The sequence below is a fragment of the Acipenser ruthenus genome, chromosome 47, assembly GCF_902713425.1.
Source record: "Acipenser ruthenus chromosome 47, fAciRut3.2 maternal haplotype, whole genome shotgun sequence".
Lineage (NCBI taxonomy): Eukaryota > Metazoa > Chordata > Actinopteri > Acipenseriformes > Acipenseridae > Acipenser > Acipenser ruthenus.
In genome coordinates this window covers 4,362,283-4,375,192 of record NC_081235.1, presented here as the reverse complement: position 1 = coordinate 4,375,192, position 12,910 = coordinate 4,362,283, and the positions used below count along the sequence as shown (strand labels likewise).

Genomic DNA, 12,910 nt, shown 5'->3' with positions numbered 1-12,910 from the left:
CGGCCCACATCTACAGTATATTTCACATGAATATTTCTGATAACGTTGAGACGTCGTCTAAATATTTAACATGCTTAAAGCGTTCCCAGATAGGTTTTAGTTGTTTAAACATCCTATGAATTGCTGGTTTTACATTGTCCCAAAGCTGCCCCTCTCTGTACCTGTGAAGCCGCTGTGTTTGAATGCAGACTCCAGCGGAGGACCAAACAGAGGCTCAGGGGGCAGAGCTGCAGAGATCAGCCTTAGAGGAGACACACAATGAGGAAGCAAATAAATACATTACAGATGCTGTACCGCCTTGATAACATATTCACTGAAGTGGCAAGTGTTGAGACAAAGAGGGGTTTCGTGTCATGTTGGACAGCCGGTTATTTTGAGGTTCTTAACATCACCGCTCAGCCCCAAACACTGGTGCCATGGCTGGGGTGGGCACTGGAGACCAGACCTGGATCTATTAGAATTACAATTACAATTACAGCAGCATTGTGCGCTGAAATTACAATTACAAGGATATTCTGTTCAATTGCAATTACAGTTACAATTATGATGCAGTAATTTCAATTACAATTACACTACACAGATCTTCAAAAATTACCAAGCAGTAAAATATCACGGATACAAATACAGAAATCAAATGAGATTCCAGTAAGAGCTTCCAGGAAGCACTTTACCTGTTCGGCACTGGGCTGGATGCACATCTTCGGTACCCGTCATGCTCGTTGCCTGGGGGGCAAAGAATTAATTTATGATTTTTTTTTGCTCACATGAAAATATTCATTACCAAATAACTACACGAAATATCAAGTCAGATTACATGTGAATTCAGCAAGCTGTCTAATGTAAATATCCAGAGACAGCAGTGCATTGCATACTTGCATGCTGGAATTGGCAGATGCAGTTTTAGTCGCTCCAGGTTTTGCTGTGTGTCTTATTAAGAGGCCGGCTCAGATTCCTGATGAGTCTCGATCAGCTCACAGTACACTGGACCGGCTCGCAGTGCCATGCAACAGCAGCGCTAGGTTAGTTTGTGATCTGGAAGTCGAGACTCACCTCTCTGGCTGCTGCACGGGTCCCCTTCCCCGTCAGACCGGGCCCCGGTCACGGAGGTGGAGTTCCCTGAGACACAGAGAGAGGTTTCAGAAAGAGCAGCTCTGTGGTTCTACACCCATAACAGAGGCTTCACATTAATCAGACAAGAAAGAAAGAAAGAAAACTGGCTCCAACTCACTTGAGAGGTGTCTCTTGACCGAGGCCTGCGAAGATAAAAGGAGAGAAAACACGCAGATTACTTTCAAATATCTTAACGTGCCAACGGAAGCCATCAGTGCAAGTACTTAACAAGTCCCACTTTTTTAAAACCATTTCAATTTGCTTTGTGATGGAAAATTGCACAATCCAATAAAACAAATAATAATAATAATAATAATGTCTTTAATGATAAAGTTCTCAATGCATAGATTATATTACTATAATAATATGTACTTTGTGAAGTCTAAACATATTTTTGCTTTCTTTTAAATACTACTGTATAGCCCCGATTAGGTCCGATATTCGATTAGGAAACTGGTTTTGGATTGCAGTCTAATGCATACAGACAATGACCCCCTAGTTTATCAAGCAGCGGTTCCTAGCTCCAGTTCCTGCTGGTCATACACTCCAGGTTTCTAAAGCCTTGTTGTTGAGAAGACGCCGTGCCTCCTGGTTGAAGTGGAGTAGCTCCCACCTACCACTCGGTTGGGTGGCAGGGTCAGCGCCCCCACGGTTGCCTTCAGCTCCTGCTCCGTGGCCGCGCTGTTCCGGCAGCTCCCGCTCGCGGGGGGGCGGATCTGGACGTGGAATTTCTTGGGCTCGTCGTCGTCGAAGTCCGAGTCGCTCGAGTAGAAGTTGGTCTCTTTGTCATGTTTGGCAGAGTCAAGGAAGCTGAGCTGAACTGTGCCAGCACTGACAAGAGACAGAAAGACGACTTCCCATTGCAGCTCGCTCGGAGCAAAAACCTGGAATGGATCCAACTGCTACTCAATGGGAATCTTACTGTACAGTGTGCACACACAAGGACGATCGCACACACCGTAAAAAAACAAAATTACTTGTTCAGTTTTATTTCTTTAAGTATTTTAGCTGCAGATACATTAAAACAACTACCACATCACACCAAACACACTTCTATAGCACCATTCATGTACACGAACATTTCGGGCAACCACTGAGGGAATGCTAAATCAAAAATTCATCTCTCGGTATCTTATTTTGACACGCTAATAAAAAGCCACAGATCTACATATTGACGTATTAGTCCACTGGACTGCTGTTTTGGGAGTAGTCATTCCAGTGCAGCTGTAGAAGGGTGCATTTTAAGTGGTGTTTTCTCTCTGAGACCTGTATACCAGCCCAGCTCCTGTGTTAGGGGTCTGGGTTCGGGATCTGGCACACCCCGCTGTTCAGACTGAGGGAAGGATATCGTTCCTGTTGACGTCGGCTCGGATTACAAACCCGTCCTCGTCGACCTCTGGAGAGTTCTGGAGACAGGGAGAGGAAGAGTTACATCATTCTGGATGGGAGGCAGGTCTAGCTACCAGAGAACTCAGGAAATAACAGAACTGCTCCCTGCCAATCCAGCTCTGTGATGATGTTAAAAAGGGTCATTCTTGATTGTATGATTGAGGGTGGTGAATCATTTGTAGTTCAGATATAACTAAGTTTTGTATCACCTACAATTTTAGGATTGAGACAAAGAAAAAAAAAGAAAAACTAGATGAATATAATTTAGATATTTTATTATATAAAGTCAAAAGAAACTACAAAATGATATCGCAAGAGTCTCCCGGAAGCCATAATAGCAGTACAGTATTTCATGTTAGATTTCGAAATGTCACATTTTTTAATTTCTGTCAGTTTGTCGTGAAGTATATGGGAAAACTACAAATGGGTATGCAATTCAATGTGTTAACGTAACATCATTCAGCAAAATGTGTTCATTCTATAGGGTGATGCAAAACTGGATACTTACTGGTGTATCAGCTGCTGCAGAGTCCCTGAAAACAACAATGAAACTGATCAGGTGAGATCAAGAAGCGTTCTCAAGTCACACTTTTTACTGAATTCATTTTGAAGAATCCTTCACCTAGATCAAACCAATGCCAACACACACAGAATTGTGCTGCACAATATCATGCATTCCTGATCATTGCTGAAAACTGCAGGCATTGCAATTCTGCTCAGTTTAAGGTCTCGTCACCTACAGTAATAAATCTATACTAATAATGATCATCATGATGATGATCATGATGATGATCATGATGATGATCAGGATGATGATCAGGATGATAATAATAATAACTCCTCCCCCTCACGTGGAGTTGGGCTCCTTCTCTTTCTTGCTGAGCCCGGGATGCGAAAGGTCTTGTTCCGGATCTTTTTGATCCCTTCCTGCAGACTGGAGACGCTGGATTCCTCGAAGCTGCCCGGAGCTGTGTGAGAGTGAGAGTGAGTGAGAGAGAGAGAGAGAGAGAGAGAGAGAGAGAGAGAGAGAGAGAGAGAGAGAGAGAGAGGAGAGAGAGAGAGAGGAGAGAGAGAGAGAGAGAGAGGAGAGAGAGAGAGAGGAAGAGAGAGAGAGAGAGAGAGAGAGAGAGAGAGAGAGGAGTGTGTGAGAGAGTGAAGGAGAGAGGGAGGGATAGGGAGAGAGAGAGAGAGAGAGAGAGAGAGAGAGAGAGAAAGAGAGAGAGAGTGTGTGTGAGAGAGAGAGAGAGAGAGAGAGAGAGAGAGAGAGAGTGAGTGAGTGAGTGAGAGAGAGAGAGAGAGAGTGTGTGAGAGAGAGAGAGAGAGAGAGAGAGAGAGAGAGAGAGTGTGTGAGAGAGTGAGAGTGTGTGAGAGAGTGAAGGGAGAGAGGGAGGGATAGGGAGAGAGAGAGAGAGAGAGAGAGAGAGAGAGAGACTGCCATTACATCAGAGCAGCCTGTAATTTAAGCAGCTAGACATGCAACTGGATATACATCATGCACAGGCACTTCACAGGAAGACTAATTAAACACTTTCAGCGTCTTGTACTAAATAAACAAGCACGGGCATAGACATTTATATTTAGTATATTGGGTTAGCTGAACTGGTCTGCTGTTTCAAGTGAAGAGGTCATTTAGACCTGTATACAGATCTGCAGTGTTGATTAAATTCATTTCCTATTGATTTAAAAACAGAGATCAGGAACAAACTGTTAACTGATAACCCCAATAAAACCAACCTCTGAATGCAACAGTGGTGAGCAAGCTGCACTGACCAGAACAGTAAAGGACAGAGCATATTTCACATAGTGGCTAGAGCCTGTATTCTGGCAGCTCATTCCAATGATACAGAAAATGTTCTTAGCAATAACAAGCAGCTTCAGTAAAAAAACAAACACAATCACCCCACTAGAGCCATTCACAAATTATTAGAAAACAAATGAATCATTAGGGCAAAGAACAGGCATGTGCAGTTTGAGCAGATTTTAACAGCAGTGTGGAGTAGTGGTTAGGGCTCTGGACTCTTGACCGGAGGGTCGTGGGTTCAATCCCCAGTGGGGGACACTGCTGCTGTACCCTTGAGCAAGGTACTTTACCTAGATTGCTCCAGTAAAAAACCCAACTGTATAAATGGGTAATTGTATGTAAAATAATGTGATATCTGTATAATATGTATAATGTGGTATCTTGTAACAATTGTAAGTCGCCCTGGATAAGGGCGTCTGCCAAGAAATAAATAATAATAATAATAATAATAACACATTTTCTCATCATTTGGAGCTCTTCTTGTTCGGCCAGTTGGTGGGCATTTGGCTTCTACTGGACATACAGAAGGGTACCACTTATATCATTCAATTTTCATTTTAAATATCTCTTTAAAATGGAGAGCACATGTACGGTTCTTTATCTGAATGCTTCATTTATTCCAAATCCCAAAGTGGTTCAAGTGAAATCATCGGGCCCTGGCTTTGTCCCCGCTGTACCTGGAGCCCTGGCGTGATGAGCCGCTATACACGCTGCAGCTGTGGTTGAGCCTGGCCTGTCCCTGCCAGTGCCTTTCTGATCAGAGAACTTCTGAATGAGATTATCAACCCCAATGTTCTCCACGTTCTGTTTGAACTCCTCGTGCACCTGCGCGAGTCAAATCAGGATCATTAACATCTCTCCATTTCAAACAGTGCAATGATCAATACTTCTCTTGTAAATGTTCCAATATGTTTCATGTTTCACCTTTTTTGTCCAATTTGATTAAGGATAACTTATGTAAGTAATACAAATGAAAAAATACTGAGAACAAATATCTGATGCATGCATGTATATTTCAATTTGTTCTCCAATAATAACTAAAGTGTGACGCAAGGTCACTGTGGATTGCATGATCCAAAGAGAGACACTAAATTAAAATTGAAAAGTGGTTACACCGACACCAAAAGACAATAATGAGTGGAAGAACAGATACCTTTCTAAATCACTAAAATGAAGTACATGATTAGAAGAGGGCATATGAAACTCATAATCGACAGAGTTTAAACTAACTGATCGATCGGTTGGAAAAGGGTGAGAAGCTTTCAGAAATACTGATGGACTCCAGTGGCCATCAATAATAAAAATTCTGAATATGAAGTCTTTAATTTATTTTGCAAAGAAAGTCAAACAGAACACAAAAGTAACATGCAGGCTATGTGTTTTGCAGTCACTCCTACTCGATGTATATTTGACACTAGTTTATTTCTATTGTGTTAATTGTGTTAATAGAAGCATAGGTAAAAAATGTGCAAAAATCATTTAGTTTAAATTTAAAATAATCTATTATTATTTTTGCATTGTACAGTGTGCAATGCAGCAGCAGGATTTATTTTGCGGTAGTCTAAAGTAAAAACAAAGTGCGCTAGACTTCAATTTGATTTTACTACTGTACTGTATAGACCTACTGTACAGATTTATATTTTTACATAATGTAATGTGTACAGGCTCGCTAAAATACATTTGTTGCTCCCAAAATATGACGCAGGCACACAGATTATATAATAAGAGGATGCTGCACAAATGTTGAGGCTCTGCTTTTATTTGAGGAGCGAGGGGGTGGCGAGTGAGTCACCCTGAGTGAACCAGTGTGCGCCTGCACCCCCAGACAGGGGAACCACAGGTGCAAGGGAATGAAAACAGCCAGCCTTTCATGTGTGAATCAGTGGGATCTATAAAAAGAACTTCAAAGACTGTGGGGGTGGGAGTTTAGCAGTAATGTCATTCCAAAAAAATGCTGGAACTCTCATATCGGACGTCATCGCTATCAGAGTAATAGAAAAGACCAGCATTCTGTGCCTGCAGATCTATCCTGGTAAGTTTGACCATCAAAAGGTCTTGGGCTTGACCAGTACTGATAAACTGATGTACAAATGGACCCTGATTAGCTTTAATCTTGGACTACCTTACCTGAAATTACATTTGGTAGTTCAAGATTACTGAAATCAGCCTTAAACTTTAGTAATAACACACTTAAACTTTGAAGGCAAATCTGAAAAGTCACTATAAAGAAACCCTCTCACTTTGTTTGTATAAATGACTGCGATCTATTTGAGAGCATATACAGCATGTCATTGTATATGGAAGAGAGTGACGAGTGATCAAATAAAATTAGCCTGCATTGTACACAAGATGAACACCTATATTTGTCCTGCATATTTTTTTACAATGGTAAAACTTGTAGGTAAAATTGTAAAGGATGGTTTCACAGCCCCCGTTAGCACTCGTCTTGGGCTACCCAATGTTAACGTAGGTAAGGCAGTCCCAAGATTACTTCTGATCAGGGTCTGTGAAACCAGCCGTAAAGGTATTAACAGTAACACACCCAGTCTAAACGGAGACGTGTGCGTGTGTATCTGTGCTGAGAGGAGCGCAGCGTGTTGAAGCCTCACCTGCCCCACTTGCACGTGTGTGTCCTCGATGGAGTGGGAGTAGGACTTGATCAGCACCTTCATCTGCCTCAGGTGAGCCTCCTCAATCTCCTGGAACTTCTGCACACACACCAGCAACCACAAAAATACCCACTACATCAGAGCGTTCCAATCCGGTTCACTGGGAGCACCGCAGCTGCGTTTCCACTGCCCTGAAATCAGCCCCAAACCCCCTCTCACTCTGCTGAAAGGAGGCTGAATCAGGACTTGGTAGAGGGAAGGATTGTCACTGCAGGCTGGGGGGCTGCACAGAGCTTGAAATGGGCATGTTGGTTTCTGTGTAACTCCCTAAGGGAAGCGTTTAAACTTCCAACGCTGGCCCTTGTTTTTTGTTTTCAATATGTCAATTACTGCAGCATCCCTGCGTATAAGACTACACATGTGCAGCCATGGGTTGTATAAGGAAAAGACTTTGCATAAAGATTACCTGGGAAATAAATGATCTTACACGGCACACACTGTAATTTGACGTGCACCCCTCGCTGGAAAGAGATCAATTGGGGCTGGTGCTCTTTAAGGATCGTTTCATTTCCTCTTTTAGGCACACGTGTCTAACTAAACTGTGTTTAAATGTGTTCAATAGGAACAGAGGGCAGTGGAAACAGCCTAGCAGTCCAGCAGGGTTCTCTCTTGAACCCGTTTCAGAGAAGCGCAGTGCTCCGCTTGCTGTTTCAAGTGTGGCTTCTGATTAGTCCGATTGGCTCATTGACTGCTCTTGGCATGGGGGGGCAGGTTAAGCACTCGGCTTCCCTGACATGGAATCAAGAGAGAACAGACTTTTTTTTTTTTTGCTTCCGTTCCTAAAACATAATAAATCTATTGTGTTAAAATATACAGTTCTAGCCTCACCTAGAATTTTAGGATTGAGACATAATTTAATTTTTTTTTTTTAAAAAGGTAAAAACTATATGAACATAATTTATAATATTTAACATCATGTAATCAAAGAAACTACAAAATGATATTGCAAAAGTCTACCGGAAGCCATAATAGTAGTTAGATGTTAGATTTCGAAATGTCACATTTATCAATGTTTTGTTAAGTATACGGAAACTACGAAGTGGTTATTCAATATGTTAACATAACATTATTCAGCAGCTTTCATGCGACTTTATGAAGCAAAAGGTGTTAATTCTATAGGGTGATGCAAAACATTTGGCCGTAACTGATTCTGCATACAGAACAATACGACATTCTAATAAATATCAGTCTGTTTGCGTGGCTGCTATCAAACTACATGTTTAAATTTCTAAAATGGAAATTAGACATACTAGCATTATAGGAAACAAAACGATATTTAATTTGAAAAGATATGAGGCAGTAAAATAGGGAAACATAGAGCAGTGCTTTTGATTTGAAGCCTCTAGATTATCCAGAACTATTAAAACACTAAATGGTACTGAATATAGAAACACTACAAAGAGGTTTGTCAGGGCAATAACCTCCCCAGAATCTGCTCACTCCCTCACTGCTAACCCCGCCCCTCACCTGTGCTGATTCGTTCATCTTGCGCTCAAAGTCTCCGCCCACTCGATTGTACTTCTCCACACAGGCGCTGAACGTCTCTGCTGCTTTCTTAGACTTTGCCTCTGCCTGGAAATCAGAGAGACGGGGAGAGAGACCGGGTTTGGGAAGCACTGTAGTAGGATGTGCACAGTGTAATATCACTTACAGGTCCATATAACCCATACACTAACGAATCTAAACCCGTGTGAACGTGAAAGCAGTGCCCACCTTCTCCACCTCCTTCTGGTTGGCTCCCTCCTTGCGGAGACGCTCGTGCTCCAGGCATCGGCTGAGGTAGCTCTCCCTGGCCTTGTGCAGGTGGCTGCTGGAGACCTGCATGCTCTGCACGGCCTCCAGGGTGCCCGTCACCTCCTCCTTAGTCTGGGAAAGAAAACGCAGGGAGGAATTAATCCCGATAGTGGCAGACACACTACCCCTCCCTTAATCTAAGAAACTAACCAGAAATGAAGTTAGAGCACACTGACAGATGTATGTATCATAAAGAGGTAGGTCACCAGGACTGTTAGACCTGGTCATTCAAATACATCTCAACAGGAGACCTTTCGCTGTAAAATATCCCAAAGGTTTTCAAATGGAAGGGTATTGAGAATATTCAGAAGATAAGACTTCTAGTCGAAAAGTCAGTCAAGGACTATGCAACAGGTATAACATGTTCTAGCACTGGGTGAGTGGTTGGCAGGTGTGTCAGAGTCAAGCTGTTTTTATTCTCTGTTGAAAGCTGCTCCGCGGCACGAGGCGGTACCTTGCGGTGAACTTTGACCTGCTCGTCCCCGTACTTGTTGATCTCCCGGATGAGGTCGCTCAGCTTCCTCGTGAGCTCCAGGTGGCACAGCGCCAGCTTGTCCGAGGAGACGCGGAACAAATCCCACATGGGCGCAAACGTTCTGCCAGAGAGAGAGAGAGAGAGAGAGAGAGAGACAGGTGGTCTTATAGATCTGATAACACTTCACATTAAATACCTCTGACTACACTGTAACTGCACTGTAACTACATGCATGTTGTGTAGTCATAATTAAACATGCTTAATGTTGCTAGCACCCTTTTGTAATTACACTGTTTTTACACATGCATTTCAGTATTTCCACAGTAATTACTCCTGGGTCTAACCACATAGCCAATATAAGTCTAGTTTTAGACACTATTACCAGTGTTTGTTTTTTCTTTATTTTTAAACTTGGTTGTAGGTATTACATCACTGTATGGATGTAGCGCAGCATCACATGACAAACATCATCCAATCCCGTGTCAGTCAGTACCATGCAGGTCACATTCTCAATATGTGCAATATAAACTAATCTGGACGAGTGGTTCTCGAGATATAGCCTTCGTTATCCATCGCTGCCTCCCTGGGGCTGCAGGGGCTCTTGCACTCACCCGAGCTGGCTGCTGCTGCTCGCCATCTTGGACAGTTTGCTCATAGACTTGGAGTAGCTCTCCTCAACGGCAGCCCTGCGCACACCAGAAGCAACAGCGCATCAGAAATGTGCTCATATTAGGAGAAGTGGTGAGTACAGTAAAGTGCATGCAAATAGCAAAATAACTGATTCATCTTATCTGTTGCATTGCCACCACTTTGCAGATCTCGCATTTTGCATTATAAGAGACAAAAAATGGTAAACATGAATTCCATTTTTTTTTTTACCTGCATTTTCTCCAAAGCTATTAACAAGCAAAACATGTACTGATTGCTCTGTAAAAACGATACGTTGATAATATCACACTTCTGGCAAGCCCTAGACTTTCTGATGATTAACCTGCTGTGTTTAAGGATCATCTCAGCAACGTCCCAATATCTAAACATGCAAGTGACAAGTACCTCCAAACATGCATCCCTATGGGGGATAAAGTGTCTAAAGAACTAGCAGTGCCCTTGGAAACTGTGTTTAAATAATGAATTACCTAATCCCGTCTACCACTGTGTAATGGATATCCATTTCTGTACAAAACACAAATCATACAGGCAGGTATCATTTAACCCTTATGTGGTATTATCAAACAATGGACCCTACTCAGAAAGCTTTAACTCATGAGATATTTAAAGAATGTTTTTATGAATAAAATACAGGTCATTCCTGTTCAAGACGGCTATCTTCTCCGACAGCAATCTAGATCACGAACATCAACAAACTGACTTGGCAAACTTTATTAAATAACTCATGAGCCAAGGCTTCAGAAATCCCCTGGAAGTTTTTGTAGACTCTACTGATAAATATTCAAGCTAGTAAGCAGATTTCACTTCCAGGGGAAGTCCATTTGGATGCAAATGTAATCTTAAAAAAAACAAAAACATCATTTTTTTTTTTTCGACTTGGGGAAACACTATTGTAAACCCTTTTCAAACTGCAGAACAGGCTTCAGTGTTATTGAAGCAGCCTGACTGGAAAAAACTGCTCCACGGAAGCAGACAATACAGATTAGATACGAGTGTCCTTTGCCAGGCGACAGTGGATTGGACAAGAGACTGCACTGGTTTCCTTTCAGATAACCTCATCTTCACTACAGGAAGCCTGCTGTGTGACTCTGAACCGAGGACGTGTGCAAATCAGAGTGCACTGGATCTGTGACTGTCCTCCTCAATCCATTACAAACCAGCATGGAGACTACCTGTCCAGCCAAGGCCTTCTTCAGCACTAATCAGCAGAAACGTCTGTCTCGAGTTTAGTTTGGAGTTCCGGATGAACTGCTGTTTAACAAAAGTAGTAGTTCTCCCTCATTTATAAAACCACACCGGCGTCTCGTTTAGAGGTGAAAATCAGAACGTGGGGTGAAGTATGGGTGCCGAGAGGAGATAAACAACTACATGTTTGGGTTAGGTAAGTCAAATGATGCCTTACATTGGTAATGTTTGTAATCGGAAAGGGGTATGGAAACGGTTCAGTCTCCGTACCTCAAGCCTGTCCTGGACTGGAGGGAGCACCCTTTCTCTAAGGGGGTGAGGGAGGGAGCAGTTCAGTCTCCATGCCTCAAGCCTGCCCCTGACTGGAGGGAGCACCCTTTCTCTAAGGGGGTGAGGGAGGGAGCAGTTCAGTCTCCATGCCTCAAGCCTGCCCCTGACTGGAGGGAGCACCCTTTCTCTAGGGAACAGTTCAGTTTGATCTCAGGCCTGCGCTGGACACATGCTTTGGTTTTGATATACTGCAGTAAACTTCCAGGAGAAGGTAACTGCTGTTCTTGGTGTCTAGTGCAGTTCTTTTTTGCTGTGTCTGGTTATGAGATTGTGAACGTTCAGAAAGGGCTACAATGCACTTCCAGTTGCTGTGGCAGGTATTCCAGCACCTTTAACCTGCTCAGGCTTGCACTGTGTAATAACGTTCTTTACATAGTCAATTACAGCAGTGCCTGAAACTTGCCAGTAAGTCTTCAATTCAATACAGACCCGTACGGAGTGTGTAATACTACAACCACACCAGCCCTCACCTCTCGCGGACAAACTCAGCCAGCTCCTTGGTGGAAATCTGTCCATGCTTCATGTTGTGATACAGGACGTCGAACCCAGCGTTCCTCTCCCCCTGAAAGGAAAGAAATATCACCCGATTACATATTCAGTGCTTCGCTTTCGCGTTTAATTGTCTGGCTGTTAAGATTGTAACAGCCGAGAAGTAAAACACTATGGAGGTTGTTTCATCTTAATGGTACATTTGCAGAAATGAACTTGTAATATTTTTAATGTGAGCGCCATCCTCAAACAACTTCAGCATGTTGTTCATCATTATGCTTTTTGCGTCCGTAGGAAGTATTTCATTTTCGGCCGTCACTTGTTAGCAAAGTCCCCATGTTATTGTCCTTTTATTGCCTGAACAATTCTGACATACAAGACTAGTGTAGTTTTTTGTAAAACAGAAATTTAGTGCCATCTGAGCACTCTTCAGACAAAATGAGAACCTAAAGTGCATTAACCTTAAATATTCGACATCTACCGAGACAGATACAATCAGCTTCCTGCCTGTTGTTTACCAGTTGAGCAGTAACCAAGGCTTTGAGGACAAGCACATAAACCACAGGCCCCGCTTCCTCTCTCATCATTCACACCCACTAGCCGCACACACAGTGCTGGAGACAGCATCTGCAGCACTGCAGGAGCCTGGCGCAGCTAGGAGGTGCCAGTTTCTGTGGCCTGGCGCACAGCAGGTGGGTGCAGCCAAGTGGTGTTTGTGACGACGTGTTCAATTAAAGAGAAAACAGAATTAACCGTTCACCAGGGGCACTAAACTCTGGCAATAGGCAAGGTGTAATTTGCTTGAAATTAAACTTTCAGTGAAATAACTTCCAACGGCAGTGATGCATACATTTAAGTGTATCGTTATAAAATCTCACTAGACCAGAGCAGTCAAAGCTTGCTGGCGAAAGGAGTCACAACCATTACTAGGTAGCTCTTACAGACCCAGTTAGTAGCAACTACTCAGAGACAGAAAACCACGGGATACAAAATAGCCAT

At 42.9% G+C, this 12,910-nt stretch overlaps 1 protein-coding gene across 1 annotated transcript in view; it reads right to left on the bottom strand.

Moving 5' to 3' along the window:
* Positions 1–12,910, bottom strand: part of LOC117428898 (F-BAR domain only protein 1-like) — a 37,681-nt gene that overhangs the window by 9,951 nt on the left and 14,820 nt on the right. Inside the window, 16 exon segments of the mRNA XM_059014292.1 lie at positions 162–241; positions 672–723; positions 1,051–1,116; positions 1,229–1,253; positions 1,728–1,902; positions 2,452–2,516; positions 3,008–3,032; positions 3,351–3,390; positions 3,393–3,467; positions 5,029–5,125; positions 6,910–7,008; positions 8,437–8,541; positions 8,683–8,835; positions 9,218–9,359; positions 9,850–9,924; positions 11,893–11,984. Coding sequence (XP_058870275.1) covers positions 162–241; positions 672–723; positions 1,051–1,116; positions 1,229–1,253; positions 1,728–1,902; positions 2,452–2,516; positions 3,008–3,032; positions 3,351–3,390; positions 3,393–3,467; positions 5,029–5,125; positions 6,910–7,008; positions 8,437–8,541; positions 8,683–8,835; positions 9,218–9,359; positions 9,850–9,924; positions 11,893–11,984 — 1,366 coding nt within the window.